This window comes from Camelina sativa, chromosome 5 (assembly GCF_030686135.1).
Source record: "Camelina sativa cultivar CO46 ecotype springtype chromosome 5, ASM3068613v1".
NCBI lineage: Eukaryota > Viridiplantae > Streptophyta > Magnoliopsida > Brassicales > Brassicaceae > Camelina > Camelina sativa.
Window position 1 is genome coordinate 21,316,163 of NC_141884.1, and position 21,312 is coordinate 21,337,474.

A 21,312-nucleotide genomic window follows, 5' to 3' on the forward strand; every position below is an offset into this window, starting at 1 on the left:
GAGGCGGAGATGGAGGCAGAGTCACATTCTCCTTTCCCGGATCACGACTGAGTCTGGGCTTTTTGTTTGCAAAGCGGTGAGAGATGTTTCTGTTAGCGTTTGTAGGTTGAAGAGGTTTACAAATCCAAAGCTGGGAGGAAGAATGGATTTTGAGATCGTCATCGTCGGAGTTCCACATAAGTTCCGTCAAGTCAAAAACAGGTAAAACAATCGTATGAATATCTTATTTATTTTATTTTTAATAATTTTCTCCAAAATTTTAATTGTGCTAAACTTGGGATTTTTAATAGTGTGTGCTAGTTTTGGAACAAAAACTTAAAATAGTGCTATTTTTGAGAATCTCCCTATAATAAATCCCCAAACATAAAAATCATATTAAAAAAATCTGAAACAACACAAATTCAAAATATAAATATTAAATAGTTTAATTAAAAGTAAAACTGTAAAAAAAAAATGTTCAAAATCAAATTTTTTGTCCAGCCATATATTTAGAGATTTTAACTTTTAAGCTACTAATTATATTATATTTATTTATCATTATATGTATCATGAATTCTTATATTTTCAATTTATTTATTTATTAAATTTTGAAATTATAAAAAAGAGTTTCCGTCGTGTTTCCAAAACGAAAACGGAGTTTCCATCGTGTTTCCAAACAGAGATTTTTAGGAATCGTGTTTCTGTGACTTGTTTCCGAGTTTCCACGAGTTTCTGTTTCCGAAACGTTTCGGAAACGCGAAACGCACCTCAAAAAGAGTTTCCATGCAACATAGGTTGTAGCATGTGTAATATTTTGTAATTAATATACTAAATAATTTATAAGTTGATTTTTCAAACTATGACTACAAATCTGTAGTATATGAAATAAACTAATAGTTTTAGTGTTGGTTCTATAGTTCAACATGAAAGCAAAATATAGTGTTGGTTCACGCAACATGTTCAAAGATTTTTAATCCGTAAAACTTAAACCCGTAAAAGTAAAATATAGTATGTAAAGCTAAAATTCACTTTTTATCAAATCATTCACCTCTTTATAAAATAAAGAAATAAAATCTGTATACATTTGCAATTATGGTTGTTACCTTTTAAAATACTTAGTTTTTATAGAAATCAAATATATGTAGAACTAATTTGTTTATTAAATTAATTATTTAATGGTAATGGCATGCTTGTAAATAAGTTCAAATTCAGTATTTGTTTGGTAAATGTCTAAAAAATGTATATATAGATAAAAATCGGATATTGACTAATTAGAAACCTCTTTTTATCAAATCATTCACCTCTTTATAAAATAAAGAAATAAAATCTGTATACATTTGCAATTATGGTTGTTACCTTTTAAAACACTTAGTTTTTATAGAAATCAAATATATGTAGAACTAATTTTTTTATTAAATTAATTATTTAATGGTAATGGCATGCTTGTAAATAAGTTCAAACTCAGTATTTGTTTGGTAAATGTCTAAAAAAATGTATATATAGATAAAAATCGAATATTGACTAATTAGAAACCTAATTAAGATGGGGAAAACAAAAAATAAAAGAGCTCAGAGTCGTGGACATATATCATCTGCTAGGTCAGAAGAATACGAAGGACCCAACCAACGCTTGCCAATTTCTTCACAGCTCAGTGCAACAGCCGATAATCGAACCTGGGTCTGTACCGTGGCAGGGTACTATTCTACCACTAGACCACTGGTGCTACTTGTTCAGTTTGTTCATATAAAATATTTATTACGTTATGAATGAACGATGAGAGCATAACTTTTATAACAAAAATATACCTAATTAATATAATTTTCAAAATCACATTTTACTCTCTTATTAAGGTCTAGCGATTAACAAAAGTTAATATATATGCATATGTGTGGATATTCAATTTGTAAAACACCATATTGTTATTAGAAGTGAATCAATCACTTCTAAAACTTTAGAAAAAAACACATCACCTATTGTTATTATGTCTATATGTTTTAACCAGTGATATTTAACTTAAAAATATCCAAATTTGAATAGTTAAATTAATCTACAAAAACTAACACTGAAGCACTGGAGTCCTGGACGTAAGTTTATATTGGCAGAAAATTGTAAGACTTAGATGCATTTAGTTGAGGAATTTGAAAGGAGGAAGATGATGATGATCAATAGGAACGGATGAATCAGATTTGTTGTTACCTTTTCTCCGTAGCTAAACATTTTCTTGTATTGTTTTAAAAGAAAAATTGTTAATATTTTGCTTTAATTTTCAAAGATAAATTAAAAAACCTATGCTATTAGGTATTAGCAACCCTTCTAGGTACGAGTAATAATAGTTTATCTTACGATGAACACATCAATTAGAAGCTACTACAAAATAGTAACATTGACGCCAAAATTAATTTGAATGGCTTGAAATTAATAATATGCAATATTATTAACATTAACTTAGGTTGGGAAATGATATTAAAACAAATTACTATCTATTAACATTTTTCCAGCAGTTTTAGAAAAGAAGACGTGAAGTTGAGATATATTTACATCTCATGCCATTATAATTAACATATTTAAAAAAAAATTGAAATAAACAAAAATCAGGTATGGAAATAAATGTTTTCCTAAAATATCTGAATAAAATTAAGTTTTGATTTTCTTTTTTTAATTACAAGTTTTAAATCTATATATTATTGGGTATGGAATTTTAAAATGGTAAGATAGATTACTAAATTGATAAGCAATTGAAATTTCTTGATTATAAAGGTACATGCATGTAGTTAATTACGGCATTTACACTCATACATAATAGCATATTCCAAAATAATTTTCTAAATCTTACAAAACATATCGGAAATGATGATTTTTTAAAGATATTTCTAATTTTTTAACCAGGATTTTTGGAAATCACTCATAAAAAAAGCTCTACTATTTTTTTAATCAAGTATAATACTTCCCATAAGCAAACCAGTTTTTCTATGACAACGCCAATGAAAATGTGATTTATGTGCTATTTATTATGTCTTTTTTACTTTTTCTGTTTTCATATTTTGTCCTCTATAATACTCCCTCTGTATCAGAATACTTGATGTTCTAGAATTTTTTCTTGTATCACAAAGGATGATTTTCTGTATACTTTTATCAATTAATACTAAGAAATTACAAATTTCAAGAATCATTAAATGAGAATTTAAAAATTTGATGAAATACTATTAGTTAATAATTATAAAAATATGTTATTATAAATGAAGAATACATTTATTGCTAAACATTAAATGTTTTTCTTAATTCATGTAAAAATTCTAAAACATCAAGTATTATGATACAGAGGGAGTATCATTTTTTCTCTTTTCTATATTAGGGTGTTAGGACTTAGGATCCATGATTATGTCAATATGTTTTATGGATTGTCAAATTCGTGAGTAAAGTTATTGATTTACATTATACTTTGATATAACATCCTCTTTTATTGTATTTTTATGTTTTTCTAATTATTATTCCACATACTATATAGACTTTTTTAAAGATTAATAGTTAAAGAACAAAAATTGTCTTATGGTACAACACAGGAATAAGTCCTAGAATGCAAATTTTTGATGATTTATATGTTGACAATTTCAAAAGATACTCAATTCTAGGTCGATAATAAATTATTATTGACTAGGTCAAATGGTTAACCAAATCCAACTCAATTCAGTATCCAATGAGTTTAAAGTTAAATGAGTTCATGAGTTTACTCCACTCATTTAACAGTTGAGTTAGATAAACCTTTGAATCCATTTAGTTAAATGAGTTTAAATGAAGTGGATTAATCCACTACAATATAAATTAATTAGTTTTTAGCATAAAAATAATTATAATTAATTTTTATCATCATTTTCGCCACAATCATCATCGTTATCACCATCACCATCATCAGGGCCTGCGCAATAGATTTTCATGCCTAAAGCATTTTTTTTTAACCCTCTAAAAACAAAAGTAAAATAAAAATACAAAAATGAATCATGTATGCTTCAAACTGGAAACATTTAAGCCTTCCTAACCGAAATTAACCACTACATTACAGCACACTTTTGGAAGTTGATGTTCTTAATACTTATATATTTTCGTGATGCTTAAAGCACCAGCTTCACGGTCTTTAGCCATGGGCCAAGACTGACCATCATCAACGTCACATAATTTTTAGTGGAAAGTTATGGTTTTGCATATTTAGAGAGAAAATTATGAGTTTACATTTTCTGGCAGAAAAATTGTAGGTTTGCATTTTTGGCGGCAGATTTACATTTTGGGCGAGAAATTTAGGGGTTTGTTTTTGGTAGGAAATTTACGGGTTTGCGTTTTTGTCGAGAAATTTACGGGCTTGCATTTTTGGCGAGAACATTACGGATTCACATTTTTGGTAAAAAATTTACGGATTTGTTTTTGGCAAAAAATTATAAGTTCAAAATTTTAGCCGGAAAATTACGGATGCGCATTTTAAGCTAAAAATTTCAGTTTTGCGTTTTTTTCGCGAGAAAATTGTGAGTTTGGAATTTTGGCGGGAAAATTATAAGATGATAAGGGTGACATCATGATGTTAAAAAAGGAGGAGATAAATAAAAGAGTTCACTCCTAAGGATGAACCCAAGTATTTTTTGTCTCTTTATTCATAATTAACAACAAAATTAGTGTTATCATCTGATTCATCTCTTTAAAATTTGATTTTTTTTTTAAATCAAATTTAACCAATATAATAATAACAGTCTGAATAAATATGAACAATAATTGCGATCTTTTGTTGTACATTTTTGTAAGAAATTTGTTTTAATATGTTTTGTCAAGGGTTGTATCTTTACATTGTAGAGTTGTGTCTTTCACCATATTTTATTCATATTTTTTCATCACAACTATTCGTTCTAACATGTGTGACTATTTAATTTAAGTAATCATTTCTTTTGGACTATCTATTCCATCAAGAACTAACAAATCATTGTTTGTTCAAATAAATTCTCTGTTTTATGTTGAAACTAAATAATTTGAATATTAATATCCAATATCCAATGTTATTTTATAATCTAACTAAAAATTTTAGAAATGATTATAGTAATATAGAAATTTACTACGTACAACTTAAAAATTATTTTAATATATAAAATCATTTTCTTTTGAAAAGTTGTGTATTTTTCTTTTAACTTTTTGTTGAAAATTTTTCACTCATTATTAAATATATTTTATTAATTATAATGATTTATTAGAAGATTACATTTACTCAATACAACCATTAGTTCAATATTCTGAGTTAAGGTCACTTTGTCATAATAGTTTTTTACTAGTAATATTAATAACTGTTATGATGGTTGTAGCATTTTTACTATAATTCTCATAAAATATCTTATATTTATAATGCTTTAAACAATGTTTTTTTTTGTAAATTTGTGTCTCTTTGTCATAATATTTTTTATTATAAGTTTTTATTTTGATAGTCGTGTTTTTACTAATAGTTTATGTTTGATATTTATGTATTTAAACATACTTATTTGCACACAAAAAAACATACATATTATTTATCCTTTGTAAATAATTTTAGTTTTATTTGTAGCAGATACTTTCAAACTATTCTATTACTTTCAAATAATTTCATAATATATAATTTATTACTTTAATTCTTTTTTTTAAAATACTTCCTGCATGACATCACGGGAGTTCTAAATCCTAGGAATGAATCAGTCAAATACAAATAAGGAGAAAAAAATTATAACGTTCTGACTTCTATCTTTTAATGGACACTATGTCTACTAGTCCATGGTTCTAATTATTTAGTGGACTCTACGTCCACTTCGGACCTGTGAACCCATCCATATCCGAGCCGACGATCGGTTTACTAGGCTTTAAAGACTTTTTTATCAACCCTAAAAATCATGACATTATATTTTCATATATTTTGTCTTCATTTTTATAATTCCCACAATCACTTTGTCGAAAATTAGCCATCTTGAGACTTTCCCAGCTTAACAATAGATCGAAAAGATACACTTTAATGGTATGGATTGCCGAATCAATTCTTTTAGATGTCACAAAAATTTAAGAAATGTAGAGTATAAATGGCGTCACCAGAGAGGCACAACTCACGGGGAAAAAGTCAGCAAAACCAATAACCACCGGCACTGGTTATAATTATTAGTCCTACTGCTAGTTATCATCACCGATTCACCGGTCACCACCACCCCAAATCAAAATTTATTTGTTTTTAAAAAATAAAAATAATTTTTGGTATTAGTTTCAAGATTTATATTTGTGTTTGTTTTAATTTCGATATTGCCACCCAACAGTTCTCCCACTCCTTCACCAATCACCACTGTGTCCTGTCCTCTTCTCTCTCTCTCTCTCTGCTTTCTCACCTCTCCGATTCCATCATTCGTTTCATTTCACTCTTTTTTTTTTTCTTTCTTTCTTTCTTTCTTTCTTTCTTTCTTTCTTGGGTCTTTTATTCTTTCTTCTTCCCTTAAATTAAAATTAAAATTCTTGGATGTTTTTGTTTCTCTGCGTTTCACACACAATTCAACGAACCCATCTTCTTCTTCTTAAGATTCTGAATCTTTTATATTGATTGATTGGCTAGCTTCTCTTCGATTTTACAGGTTTCTGTTTATTCCGAAGCTAGTTGATGAAAAGAATCAAACTTGTTTTTTTTTTTTTTTATCTTGATGATGATGATGATGATGATGATGAGGAAGATAAAGAATTTTTTTTATTTTCTTCCTTGTGTGTGTTTGCAGGATCTGAAGGAAGCTAGGGCTTGATTTATTTATTTTGACAATTGTAAATCGGATTAATTTTTTTGATGGGCAAATCTTTAAAGAAGAGGTAACGTATGTTCTTTTAAGCTTCTCTCTTACAGAGCATTTTTTTTTAGATATGTCTTGTTCTTACAAGATCCTTTTGGATATGTCTTTGAAGTCTGATATGTGGTTTCCGTGTTTCAGAGATTTTGCCTGTTTTTGTAAGTTACCTAAATATTCAGATGAATTGAATCTTTGACCATGATCAGATCAACCAGTCTGGTTCGTAACTATATAGAGATTGTATACTCTTTTTATCTTCATCAAATATGTAAACTTTATCCTTATCTCTTTAGACTTGATTGACTATATATTGATTAACAACTCAAATCCCTAGCGTTATCATCTGTGTGTGATTAAGAATCAATCAACTCCTACTGGCTACTTAGTATTTGTAATGTATCCAGACTTTGATCATTGTGTTGGACCATAGTTTCCTCAAAACATCTCACTTTCTCAGCTTTGTCTCTAGTTGGATTGTTATATGTATTGCTTAGGATAGTTTAGTCTAAGTAGGTCTCTGCTCATTAATTTCATTTGTCTGCAGGTTTCTTACTCAAAGTTGAATACTTTACACTATTTATATACACACACACACACTAAAGAAGATGTTGGGAGGCAACAATGAGAACACTGTGCCGCAGGTTCTAATGAACGATAGCCAGTTTCAGTACCAGACGAACACATCGTTGAATCAGCTTCACTTGCTCGGGACGAGTAAGTTTTTGTGATTTCTGTTCATCTTTTGGTTCAAATGTTGTTACAACTTTACAGAGTTTCTCTTTTGTATGTGGTTGCAGTGAGAGCTGGTTGTACTATTGATCCTGTAAACTATTTTGCTAATGATAACCTTGCTCCGATGATTCGGCATATTAGCAAACGGGGAAGGGAAACCGAAATCAACGATAATAATATCCAGAGACAGCAGAAGCTGCAGATCTCTTTGAACCATAACTACAACAACAATAGTATTATTGTTCAAGATGAAGTCCCAAAGCAGAACTTAGTGTCAACTGGTCTGAGACTATCTTACGACGACGATGAGCGCAACTCTTCTGTAACTTCGGCAAATGGAAGCATCACAAATCCAGTCTTTCAGTCACTTGGTGACAATATCAGAGTGGACCTCGATAGACAGAGAGATGAGCTTGATCAGTTTATTAAATTCCGGGTACTAATTTGATCTGCAAAGCTTTATGATTTTGTATATATACCCAATGTTGTTGAGACTTGAGATTAAACTCTTTCTTGGAACAGGCGGATCAAATGGTTAAAGGTGTGAGAGATATAAAACTGAGACATGTAAAGACATTTGTCACAGCCTTAGAAAAGGATGTGAGCAAGAAGCTTCAAGAGAAAGACCAGGAGATTGAAAGCATGAACAAGAAGAATCGGGAACTCGTGGATAAGATAAAACAAGTGGCAGTGGAAGCTCAGAACTGGCATTACAAAGCAAAGTACAATGAATCTGTGGTTAATGCCTTGAAGGTTAATTTGCAACAAGTGATGTCACATGGAAACGACAACAATGCAGTAAGAGTAGTAGCTGATCATCATCATATGAAAGAAGGGTTTGGGGATAGTGAGATTGATGACGAGGCACCCTCATACAACTACTTGAACATCCCGGGGATGCCAAGTGCTGGGATGAGATGCAAGTCTTGTAACATAAAAGAGGTTTCGGTCTTGCTCGTGCCGTGTAGACACTTGAGTTTGTGTAAAGACTGTGATGTATTTACTGGTGTTTGTCCTGTTTGCCAGTCTTTGAAAACATCAAGCGTTCAGGTCTTCTTCTCCTGAGTTGTCCTAATACCCTGGAAAGTTAATGATGGAGAATGGAACATATTTTGTATGTGATGATGATGAGCTCAACATGAAAAATTTGCTTGAGTATCTTTCATTTTGTCATTAAACCTGTATAACATGATTCTGCTATTTAGTAAATAAGGCAGCCGTTTTGAACAAGAGATACTAATTGAATTAAGTACGATATATCAAAGCTGTTGATTTAGACTCATTGCTAGAATGAAATAAAACATGTTTTCGCTGATTTTTTTCTATTTATTTTCTTGCTGCGAAACTTCTTTTCCAAGCAAATTTAGTAACCGGAGTATAACCAAAATATAACATTCATACATTAAAATTTAAAGTCACATTTCTCATGTTGTTGTGAAAGTAAATACACCAAAACATAAAATGAATTATTGGTTGAATTATACTTGCAGATTTTAGTGTATTGCAAACGTTTTTGTTGTAGTGATAGAACTTCAATTTAGACTATAATTATTTTCAGCTCTAAATAATATTATTTTAAATAAGTAGTAGACAAAAGGATGTGATCATCCAGCACTATAAATGAGTAAAAAAATATGAAATCTTGATACCTTAATACCTCACATCTAAGTTAGATGATCTAACCATACCTTAATACCTTAATACTTAAAGTAGTATTTTTGAAAATGACATAGAAAAGAGGTATTTTTGAAAATACTCCTTAACTTATTGTACAGGCTTGGTCCAAACTTTCATTTGGAGAAAAATAAATAAAAAACAAAGGAGTCTAATGGAAAAAGTGGATCAAAGGAATCAAATAGAATAAATACGGATCAAATGGATCTCGCGGAGTAAATGCAGTTTAAACTGATCTAAGTGTCCAAATTATATGTTTTAATTGTGAAAACTAATCAAATATTTCTATAATAAAAATGAAAATTCTAAATAAAATATTTGACAAAAATGTCATTTTGTATTTATGCAATTTAAAATTCTTCAAAAACAAAAATATAAGTATCAATTTATTTTAGTTATTTTATATAGTACATGTAAACAAATGTTATTTTAGTTTTATATTAATAAAATATTTATTAATGATTTCAACATTAGTAGTTGATATGAGTTCTAAAAAAGCTATAAGCATGACAAATAGAGCAGATAGAAGCATTGCTGATAGAGCATATCACTCTTATATAGTTTACAGTTAGGTGTAATCTATTTAAAATATATATTATTAACTTTTTTAGTGAAACGATTATGGATTACAACCAAGTATGAGAGACCATGTTTACGGTTACCACATCAACCACATAAATAATAAAATAATAATTAAGGTTGAAAACTCAAAATTAGAAAAAAAAATTAAAATGTCGATAGATACCCTAATCAACATTGTTTGATATTTGATTTAATAAGTTTTTGAAAAAATGTAGCAACTCCTATAATACATATATTGCAAGTATTAGAACTTATGCAATTTTTTTTTTTTAACAATTATTATCCCGTAAGAAAAAGACAAATAAAACTGAATATTTGTTTTAAAAATCATTTTATGTTTGTAAGAAGATTAAACTGATCTTACCATCTAAAATATGAATTTTTTTTTTTTTTGGATTAGTATTTTAATTTGGTTTAACTGTAATTCCGTAAATATATGTCAACTGTGTTTAAATTGTAATAAATCACTGTATAATATTTGTACAAATCAAACTCATACTATTATGGGCCTTGAAGGCCCATCCTCTACTTGAATTAAAATATTGTCAAAGACACGTGAACCTCACGTGATTTTATCTTCCAACCAGAGCTTGTGTTTATATCCATCCACTTGATCATTCATCATGTCTCTTCCTCCAAACCCAACATTCAAATTCTTGTCTGTATAAACAACAAATCCAAACACCTTCTCTGCATTTGCATTGCATAGATTCCTTCACAAATCCTCTGATTCTTGATTCAGTTCACTCCATTTTGCTTGCATCTTCGCATAAATCAAGCTTCCAGATTAGTTGGGGTGGGTTCATGGCGTTGGCGTTGCAGACGAGCCAAGTTCAAATCTGTTTCCGATAATAAGAAGTGTTATGATTACGTATTTTTTCGAAAGACTCGTGTTAGAAAGGTAAATTCCCAAACTTTGTATCTTTCTTCTGCTTTGCTCTAGTGTATTTTGCTTTGTAAATTGAAACAAAAAAAAACTTTTTCTTGTTTTTGCAGAGCACTGGAAATGATGAATTTAGTTTCTCTCTGTGACATAACTCATGGACTTGTGCCCAAAAAGTCAACTGATTTGTTTGTGAAACCGAGGTTCACAAGGTAACACCCAAAGTTTTGTTCTTTGACTATAATCTACTTTGAACTTTCACTAAAATTACTTAGCTTAGCTTCCCAGCAGAGGATATGGAATCACAAGATTACCGTTGTTGGAGTTAAATTCACGGGAGAATCTGAATGCTAAAAGGATACGAAACCTTAGAGCTGGACCAATCTTTTGTAAGAGTTATGGAGATGCAGCAATAGTGTATCAAGAAGAGGAAATCCCCAAAGCAAAATTGATATGGAGAGCAATCAAACTACCCATTTACTCTGTCGCTTTAGTTCCTCTTACGGTATGTTTCCCTAAGAAGAAACCTTTTCTATGTCCTCCATTGCCTTTTGAATGCTATATATTCACTGTTCAAATGCCTTAGGTTGGCGCTTCAGCGGCCTATATAGAGACGGGTTTGTTTCTCGCTAGACGTTATGCTACACTTATGCTCTCATCAATTCTTATCATTACTTGGCTCAACTTAAGGTGATTGATTGATATCCCTTAACATGTTCGTTTATAGATAAAGTTTACCTCTTTCATGTATTTACTATTTCCAAACATGGTTTTAATGCAGCAATGATGTTTATGATTTTGATACCGGAGCTGATAAGAACAAAAAGGAATCAGTAGTGAATCTGCTTGGAAGGTAAAGTATCAAAAGGATAGAGTTTGCCACTTTGAAGTTTATGTTTCTCAGTACCCTCCTACTAAATTTGCTTTGTGGGTTTTTACTTGGAAAAGTCGGGCAGGAACCTTAGCCGCTGCAATTACATCACTTATGCTTGGTGTTGCTGGTCTTGTTTGGACATCTTTGAATGCAAGTAATATCCGTGCAATACTATTACTGGCCTCGGCAATACTCTGTGGCTATGTATACCAGGTGAATGTCACTCCATAGATGACAATTTGATACAGGAGAATCGAACTTGATAGTACGTTGTGATTGGTTTTTTTTAGTGTCCGCCATTTCGGTTAAGTTACCAAGGATTAGGAGAGCCTCTATGCTTTGCAGCATTTGGTCCATTTGCTACTACTGCTTTTTATCTACTTCTTGGTAGCTCAAGGTATATCCAAATTTCGTTTTAACGACCCTCATCAAGTTCTGTTTCCATGAGTTGTTAATAACTTAAACTGGATTTGGCAGCGAGATGAGGCACCTTCCGTTAAGCGGTAGGGTCCTTTCATCATCTCTCCTTGTTGGATTTACTACATCTCTCATCCTTTTCTGCAGCCACTTTCATCAGGTTGGTTCATATAAAAGGCAGTCTTAATGGTTTCCTGAAATGAACCACACAATACTGATTCCCTCTACATTCTTCTACAGGTGGATGGAGATTTAGCTGTGGGGAAATACTCACCTCTGGTAAAATTGTGAAAAAAAACACAAACAAAGGTTTAATACTGAATATAGCGATTGTGCTTATGATTAAGATTTGTTTTGGTTTACACAGGTTCGGTTAGGGACTGAAAAGGGAGCTCTTTTTGTGAGATGGGCCATTCGTTTGCTATATTCAATGCTTCTTGTTCTTGGTTTAACAAAGATTTTGCCACTACCTTGCGCAGTAAGTTATCAGATTCGAGAACATGACTGAAATACAAATATATATAACTAAAACCTGTTTTTTATTTGTTGTCGTTGTTGTTGGGTGTTTCAGTTGATGTGTTTCCTGACATTACCAGTTGGGAATTTGGTTTCAAGCTATGTCGAAAAGCACCACAAGGTAAGAAAATTTAAAGTTGAAAATTGGAAATCTTAGTTTTGCTAATCTATTTGTTTCTTTTAATGCAGGAAAATGAGAAGATATTCATGGCCAAGTATTATTGTGTGAGACTCCATGCATTGTTTGGCACCGCATTGTCGTTAGGACTCGTTATCGCTGGCTAGATTACATTTACCAAACATTTGTTTTTCTCTTTGGCCTTGTGATGTCTCTTTTTATCTGAAAAAAAAAAAACAAACGAATTACCAAACATTCGAACTTAGAACAGTTGCTAAAGGACTCAAATCACAAGCATGGTGAGTGATTCTATCTTCTGTAGATTGAATTTTTAGGCTGCAGTGAAGTATAACTTCATGGATAGGTTGAAGGACGGGCCATTTCGGATTTAGTGCAAGTCTGTTGACGTTTCTTGTGCATCTGGTATTCTGGTTCGAAGACTACATTGCGATAGTTTAGATTCCCAACACAAATGATGGCCCTATACGGCGAGCTTCTGCTTTTGTCTGTAAGACATAATTTGTTTCTCGATATGGACTGCTCTCCAATTCTTGAATCATTCATGCCAGACCACTAGAGTTCTTCTTTGGATCCATGTGCTTTCAAGAAAATCATCAAGAGGTGGAATCCATAGTCCAGACCTTGAGGATAATGTGCTGGTGGTAAATATCGGCGACTTTGAAGATTGTGGACCTTGTCGATTGCGGTTTCATTCCTTCCAATCCGCTGTTGCATTTATGAATAACCCCCATGGCCGAGAAGCCTGGTTCATTCTGATGTTTCTACAACGTCAAACAAACAACTAGTGGTTAACTACAAATAAGCATCTCCTTGTTGTATATCAAAATACCACAAAGTATCTTCAAGAAACATTCTATCTTCATTCTCTCTTCGGTCTTTTGGATGGATTTAGTGGGAACAAATCCAATTCAGTAGGAGATGCAGATAGCGGGTTGATTTGACTAGGGATAGGGTCCTGCGAAGACTTCAAAAATAGTATTAAAACGAAAGACTGAAATCTGACTCACAAGCTCAAAGTGAAAAATCTCCAATAAAATTCTCACCTCTTGTGAGCGCTTTTGTCTCACACGACTCCTGAAGTAGAGTGCATTGAGGAAGGAATAAATGGAACTCCAATCTTCTCTGAGGTCTCCTGAACAAAATCTGCACCATATATGCTCCTCTCCCACATCTAAGAGCCACACAGAGTACAACCACCGTCCCGTTCCATCCCATAAGAGCTAATCCAGAAGTAGTAACCATTATATAATTAACAGGGAAATTAGAATCAACATTAGCTCATGGTGCTTAGTGCATGATGTTGTGAAATTGTTGGCAGAAGTTGGGATCTCAGTTGGTGGGTTTCACTTCTAGTGGAGGGATTAACGACGGATCCATAAATTAGGATATGGGCTGGCTAGTCATGGATCTTAGGAATGAGATTTCACTTGAATATTTTACGATGAGTGATCAAAAGAAACCCTTATGGATTAGTGATCTTAATGCTATTTTTTACTATTTGTTTTTTGGTGTATGTATATGTATAGTTTTATTTTTATCATATTTCAAATCTTTTACATGAACGCTAACCACAATCGCCGCAACGATCGATTCAACATTCCTGAAGGCTTATCATAATCTTCCGAAGGTCTGGTAGTATAGAAATGTTTGATGTAAGTTTAATGTTTTGGGAGGAGGGGATATTTTGTTTGGATGAATTTAATTTTAGTAAGATGAGTTTGTAAAGAAACTCCAACTGCGCTTAGCACTAGTCTAAGACCTTAATACTCCTAAAAACTCGAAAGAACTAAAATGAAAAACCTTCAAAGTATGATAAAATTTTTGGAAGAACAATTAGAGAATATATTTGAAAAACTTTTAAAGAGATTTAGAGGACTTATGAAGAACATGATCTTTATTTAAACTTGCTTTTTAAATTCATTTTCAAGTTCGTCTACTAAGATATCTTAGGGTTTACTTTTATTGAGCACAAGATAGCCAGGGTGGGGGCAATTCATCATCTAAGGGAGTGTGGTTCAAGAGATTTTTGAAGAAACTAAAGCCACTTTGCCACTTAAATAATTTTGTTTAGTGTAAAATGTTTATTTATTTCAATAGTTACCGGTGGCACTTGCCAGCACCATCCATAACGTGGGGCTAAAAATCTATTCAACATAATGTTTTAATGTTTATCTAATAGAATTCTCCAGAACGTATAAAAGAGGTTATGATTTTTTTGTTTTTTGTTTTTAAAGAGGACATGATCAAGAGATTGCCCAATATCACAATGTCGAGTTATGAAGTCAAAGGGCTTGCACTTTGGTATACGTATTTGTAACTTTATATTTGTTTTATATATAATTATGTGAATTTACATTTAATGATAACGTTTGTAGAAGATACAAATAGTTTTTTTTTTTTTGCTAAAGTGCAAATATCATATAAATGAAGTACAGTAATTTGGTTTACAAAAAAGTCAATCAATATTTTGGTTTCTTAGCAAAAAAAAGTGGAAAACAAGAAAGCAAAATACAGCAAATTTAGGAAAACAAAAGTCAAAGCAGCGAGATTTGCATTGTTGGATACAATCCAAGTCCCACATATGAAGTTTGAAGGGACTATCATTAATATATAAAGGGTTAGGGTCAATCTACTAATTGCCAATTGGTTTTTAGTTAGAAGCCCAGGATAAGCCCAAATTTAACATGGTATCAGAGCCCAAGGTTAAAAATCCTGGTGGATTTAGAAAAGTGGATAAGGACATGCCTCTTGTCAACCCGAGTAATGGGGCCCAAGAAGGGTTTATTATCGGTCCAAGTGGGATCGGTTCGAGATGGAGTTGTCATCTCAAGGAGGCGTGGTCCTTGGATTGAAGGGGAGATTGTTGGATACAATCCAAGTCCCACATCTGAAGTTTGAAGGGACTATCATTAATATATAAAGGGTTAGAGTCAATCTACTAATTGCCAATTGGTTTTTAGTTAGAAGCCCAGGATAAGCCCAAATTTAACATGCATAAGCTTTTTGAATCGCTTATGGAGCTGTCGTGCATAATAGTTTAACACAGAAGATTGTTCGTTGGCCAAAAAAAAGATAATCTAAGAGAAAATATGAGTAAATCTTAGCCGCCACTACAATTACATCGCTCGTGCTTGGTGTTGCTGGTCTTCCTTACCACATCTCTCATCATTTTCTGCAGCCAGGCCACTTTCATCAGGTTGGTTATACAATAACGCGGTCTAAGTGATTCCCGAAATGAGTCAAATGACCCACACAATACTGATTACCTTTATTACACCCTACACGTACGTGGATGGAGATTTAGCTGTGGGGAAATATTCACCTCTGGTACTGGTACAATAATAAATTACTTTTGCTAATTTATTATTTTTAATGCAGGAAATTAATGAGAAGATATTCATGACGAAGTATTACTGTGTGAGACTCCATCAATTGTTTGGAGCCGCATTGTCGTCGGGACTCGTTATGGCTCGCTAGATTTCACTTACCAAACATTTATTTTTCTTTTTGACCTTGTTGTGTTGTATCTCTCTTTTGAAAAGAAAAAAAACTATATGTTTACATTTAACTTATCACTCATCAGCCTTTACATTTAACGCAGGGTTGGTCCAACATTTTTGTGTATTTCATCGAAATGAAAACGGCTCAGAATTCCAACCAAAAAATTATAAATTATCAGTCCATCAACTCAACAAAAGCCCAAAGCCAAATGGAGTTAGATGAAGTAACGACGAACCAAAGTACAGGAACAGACATGAATTTGTAATTTAAGGAATCATGAATATCTTTCATTATATGTTATATTTCTTTAGTATTAACATGTCTTCATGTGATCATGTCTGAGGAATGGTCAGTCTTGACCGAATTAATTAAATGTTACTCCCTCCGTTTCAAAATATAAGATGTTTTAACTAAAATACGTAGATTAAGAAGTGTTTATTTTTAATAAGTTTAACTAATCAGAAACAATATTGCATAATATAAAATACTAAAGTAATCTTAAAATTGCATAAAAACTTGAAAACATCTTATATTATGAAACAAAAAATTCTTTAAAACATCTTATATTTTGAAACAGAGGGAGTATTTGATTAATTTATGATCTAGTAGCATATAATTGTTTCCATAAATGTTTTAGTCAACGGTCTTTGAATTAATAAAAACCAAAGATTTGATTCCTTTCTCAGCCTCCTCGACCCTTATATATATATATCAAACTTTTATCTTCTATATATGATGCTTCAAAATTCCATAAACTCTCTTTCTTTCTCTTTATTTTTCATAAAAAATGGAAGTGAGAGGCTCAATGATATGGGTGTTCTTTATGTGTTTCATCTTTGCTCATATAATTATAAGTCACAACAATGACTTCGGCGAAGCCAAGAGCTTTCCTAAATTTGAAGATTTAGAAATGCAGAAGAGACTCAAGACTGTCAACAAACCCGCTGTCAAGATCATCAAGGTTTTTTATATATCTTCATAATCTTGCAGTTGTTCTCTATATATTATACAAATAATATGTTAACCTCTATATATATATATGGGTGTAAATGATATAGACTATAGATGGAGAAAGATATGGATGTGTGGATTTCTTCAAGCAACCAGCATTTGATCATCCTTCTATGAAAAATCACGCATATCATTACAAGGTATAATTACAGATATATTGGTTATGTATTCTTATATTTTTTTACAAACATAACAGGACGAAAATATGTTTATGGTGTTCGATATATCTTAGATGCGTCCAATATGGAAAGGAATGAGAGAAAGAGAGTCAAACAGTACTGGATTTGGTTACTTATGGGAGAATGGTGTGGGTTGTCCCATTGGTACGGTCCCTATACGAAGAGTCACCAAAGACGATCTTTTGAGAACAGACTCATTTGGCGATAATCACAAACCCCGTGGCTCTTGGAACACTACCACTAATGATCCTAATAGTGTTGTTCATTCCGACAAACATCACGTAAGTTGCCTCTTTTAATTTAAAAAAACAGGATTATCAAGTTAGATTTTGAGATATTTATACTGATAATAATGTTTGGTTATTGAATGAAAAATGATTGGGATTAGTATGTGGTGCTTCGGACGAAAGACTCAAAGCAAAGGTTCAATGGAGCAACAATGGACATTTGTATAACCGCTCCTAAGGTTAGGCCTACCCAATGCTTCTCGAGTTCACATGCAGATGGGAAGGGATTTCATCCAACTCGGTTTGACTGTAAGTAATATCGATTTATTTATTTTGCAATCTACAACTTGCACTCGATAAAAACACTGGCCGAACTACGAGTTCTATTTAGTAACTAACAAAATATGAATTATATTCTTCAACACAAACTATATTTACTAATTCAGGTAAATCCAGTATTGTACAAGGACTACCAACCTCGGACTTTCGTCTATACAAATGTAAGTTAGTCACATCATGCTAGCTAGTAAATCATTTTTTTATTTTTTGAATAACGTAAATAATTATAAGGAGATATATGTATGTATTGATGGAACAGTCAGGTGGAAAATCATGTTACAATACCAACTGCAACGTTGGATTTGTACTCGTTCGTCAAGATTTTCCGCTTGGTTCACCAGTGTTGCCAGTGTCTATTCGTGGTGATCGGATAAGTCACTCTGCAGTCTTTGGTCTAATCAAGGTTTGGATAATTAGGATTACGACTGATTTAAGCATTCCAAATTTTTTGCTTAAATAATGTGTTTTATAATGTAGTATTAAAATTTACCTATTAATTTTGTGTAACAGGACCAAAAAAATGGAAATTGGTGGTCTGAATTTAGTGACACGGCAGAGGAAGTTGGCTTTTGGCCGTCGAGTAGGTTTCATTAAAGCTTTGGAAATTCAGTCGAGTGGGGTGGAGAAGTATACAGCGCTTCACTGCCGAGTCCTGAAATGGGATATGGACTGTTTCCTTCTAATACTGATATAAGTAACAGTGCATATATGAAACGTATAACCGTACTCGACGGTTTTTATAACGTTGACCGCAACGTGAACTATCTCGAAGATTTCTCTGACGATGAACGTGGCTACCAAGGATTTGGCATATACAGTCCTGAACATGCTGATATCGGTCGTATACTCTTTTATGGTGGTCCAGGAAATATTTGAATATGATTAGAACTTTATGAAATGAATATAAAAACATTACATTGACTTGATTATACAATAAATATCACCATTGATGGGTTCCTTTAAAACAAATTAAAGTCTTAACGAATTGAACAGAGAATTGGTCAAATAACTACACATATGCACAAGACATATATAGATCAAAATGCATCTACATAGGCCAAACTAATCAAGTAACCATTTTGTGTAATCGAATGGACAAAAATGTCTCTCTGAATGGCACGCATATCTCGTCAATGGAATTTTACAACTTCCAACTAGGCTTTGAAATAACCTTTTGCGGGTGTAGGATCTTTGACTTTCCAAAGAAATGTATATCGTTCTATATATTCTTTTTCAGCTCTTTATTTGTCAAGCTTAGTAGAGGTTCATCACTCAACAGAAGTTAGGGTTTGATTAGTTCTCCCCTACTACTCGCAAACGGGACTGACACTAGTATTTAGGGATATGATCGGTAATTACTTTTGTCTTCAGCTCTTGAGCCGATCTACAATGTTAAAGTTGGCTATAGAGAAAACTACAAAATTTATATAAATATTCCGTTCTACCTATTGAGTATGAGTAGAATGATAGTGGAGGGAATAGTGTGAGGTTTAGAACTAAACTTTCTATGTAAACTTTATGAGTCGGTGGAACTTATAAAATATGCGCAAAAGAAAAAAACTTGGTGAGTTTAAAAATTAAAACATGTAAAGCCTATGTATACATAGATGTATAAAAAAGATAGCAAAAGCTTTAGTAAAACACTTAATTATGGCTCGAGAACTGATGATGAAGACATTTTATATATACTTGCTTGTAACCCAATTCAGACGCTTAAAACACATGGTTAAATCACCCTTTGAAGCACTGAATAAAACATGTGTCACACAGTGGAGATAAAAGAATTGTATATTTTCAATTAAATAATTTAGAAAATTGAATTAATTCATCAATTAAAGAAATTTTGTTTTTTCTCACTCTCTCCCTTCGTAACTCTGAATTTATTGGAACCTAGCCACCTCCGTTAATTTCAGTCTGGTCGTGTCTTTAATGCGTCCATTGGTTTCTCAAATTTTTACAGAACTTGTCTAGATTTTGAGATCGTTTATCAAATTTAATTAACCCCTAGAATTTTTTTTTGCAGATCTTGTATTATTCATCATCAGTTGCGGTTTAATTCTTCAATTTTTTGGTTCAGGATATATTGCCAGATAGTGTCAGAATTTGTTTGTCCCGCCTTTACAGTTCGCTTTGAAAACTATTAGAGTGAATGGTTTGATACTTAAATAACAGGATTAACGACTGGTTATTTCCAGTTTACTTTCTGGTTTATATTTGGATTATACACTAGCTTAGTATATAGGCTTGAGTATGAACAACTGTATTCTTTTAGCTTTTGTAATAAACTCTTGATGGATTAATTCTGATATCGATTTGTTTTCTTCTCCGATCTTGAGCTCCTCCGGTTAATCGGATTTAATATGGTACCAGAGCTTCTTTTTTAAGCTTTTCTATTCTTTTGCATCGTTATCGGAGATGAGTTTTCCAGTTTTTTTTTTGTTTCCCTTTGTTCAGAGTTTGATTATCGCTGTTTGCGAATTGTTCACCGGAATCTTATTTCTTCTTTTGATTCTTTTACTTTCTCTTTGATTTACCTTGGGTGTTGACGAATTGAGCTTTTCATTCTCATAATCGTCACATCATTCTTATTTTCTTTTGATTCTTAAATTGAGAATGAGTTCTGTTGTTCCTCCAGTGAATCGTCCTACTGTACCTCCGTCTTCTCCGGCTGAATCGCATTTTCAAGTTGATCAATATGAGAATCCTTATTTTCTTCACAGTACTGATCATGTGAATCTTATCTTAGTTTCTGATCGGCTTTCTAATGCTTATGAATTCCCTTCGTGGAGGCGTTCGATGTGGATGGCGTTGAATGTTCGAAACAAGCTCGGTTTGTTCAATGGTACAATTTCTAAACCTGATGAGAATCAGAGAAATTTTGGTGTATGGTCTCGTTGCAATGATATAGTATTGACTTGGTTGATGAACTCTGTTGATAAGAAGATTGGGCAAAGTTTGTTGTTCATATCAACTGCACAAGGGATCTGGAATAATATTTTGTCTAGGTTTAAGCAAGATGATGCGCCTAGGATTTTTGATATTGAGCAGAAATTGAACAAAACGCTATCTCGGTGCTATTAATACCCCGATTTCCTGTAGTGTGTAAATTTATTTCTCTCACGATTATTAGTAGAAACATAGCATAAACATCTAAAAGACGTAAGCATAGAATAATTTGGCATTTTATGCAGAAGTAGTTCATAAGGTGATTTATTTCCTAACAATGGAGAAGGCAATCTATTGATTAAGAAAATAGAGGTTAGCACACAATCACTCCAATATTGTAGAGGGACATTAGATTGAAAAAGCAAAGCTCTAGCAACATTCAAAAGGTGTTGATGTTTTCTTTCAACTACTGAGTTTTGTTGTGGTGTATATGCACAAGAAAAATAATGCAACATCCCATGTTCTTTAACCAAATTTGTGAAAGCCAAATCTGTTCATAGC

At 32.2% G+C, this 21,312-nt stretch overlaps 3 protein-coding genes and 1 pseudogene across 5 annotated transcripts; all 4 read left to right on the forward strand.

The window, feature by feature from the left end:
• The first annotated feature begins 6,015 nt into the window (after positions 1-6,015).
• On the forward strand, positions 6,016-8,683 carry LOC104787110 (BOI-related E3 ubiquitin-protein ligase 1-like). Of its 2 annotated transcripts, none has more exons than XM_010512632.3 (5): positions 6,016-6,587; positions 6,726-6,813; positions 7,336-7,505; positions 7,589-7,959; positions 8,046-8,683. In XM_010512632.3, exons 3-5 carry the CDS (start codon positions 7,397-7,399, stop codon positions 8,586-8,588), a joined length of 1,023 nt encoding a protein of 340 aa, XP_010510934.1. In that variant the 5' UTR covers positions 6,016-6,587; positions 6,726-6,813; positions 7,336-7,396; the 3' UTR covers positions 8,589-8,683. The 2 variants fall into 2 exon arrangements, with proteins under 2 accessions (XP_010510934.1, XP_010510935.1); XM_010512633.2 differs by having other exon boundaries at positions 6,264-6,587; positions 6,726-7,010.
• A 1,708-nt stretch (positions 8,684-10,391) lies between these two features.
• LOC104787111 (2-carboxy-1,4-naphthoquinone phytyltransferase, chloroplastic) lies at positions 10,392-12,901 on the forward strand. Its single transcript, XM_087450517.1, is given in 13 exon segments — positions 10,392-10,680; positions 10,776-10,858; positions 10,861-10,874; positions 10,943-11,167; positions 11,249-11,352; positions 11,444-11,515; positions 11,611-11,749; positions 11,827-11,933; positions 12,014-12,113; positions 12,194-12,232; positions 12,321-12,431; positions 12,525-12,590; positions 12,659-12,901. Coding segments are annotated over 13 exon segments (1,194 nt in total). The 5' UTR covers positions 10,392-10,642; the 3' UTR covers positions 12,755-12,901.
• Positions 12,902-16,896: 3,995 nt separating this feature from the next.
• Positions 16,897-18,741, forward strand: LOC104787112 (protein neprosin-like; annotated as a pseudogene). The gene is made up of 7 exons (XR_015558543.1): positions 16,897-17,070; positions 17,168-17,260; positions 17,353-17,580; positions 17,688-17,835; positions 17,973-18,026; positions 18,125-18,268; positions 18,376-18,741. The product of XR_015558543.1 is annotated as a protein neprosin-like (transcript).
• A 1,737-nt stretch (positions 18,742-20,478) lies between these two features.
• On the forward strand, positions 20,479-20,946 carry LOC147944125 (uncharacterized). The gene has a single exon (XM_087512471.1). The coding sequence runs from the start codon at positions 20,479-20,481 to the stop codon at positions 20,944-20,946; it is 468 nt and encodes a 155-aa protein (XP_087368597.1).
• Positions 20,947-21,312: the final 366 nt, after the last annotated feature.

Coding starts and splice junctions, on each gene's coding strand:
- LOC104787110 (XM_010512632.3), top strand. CDS start 7,397: ATGTTGGGAGGCAACAATGAGAACACTGTGCCGCAGGTTCTAATGAAC. Junction 7,506..7,588: donor GCTTCACTTGCTCGGGACGA/GTAAGTTTTTGT, acceptor ATGTGGTTGCAG/TGAGAGCTGGTTGTACTATT. Junction 7,960..8,045: donor ATCAGTTTATTAAATTCCGG/GTACTAATTTGA, acceptor TTCTTGGAACAG/GCGGATCAAATGGTTAAAGG.
- LOC147944125 (XM_087512471.1), top strand. CDS start 20,479: ATGAGTTCTGTTGTTCCTCCAGTGAATCGTCCTACTGTACCTCCGTCT.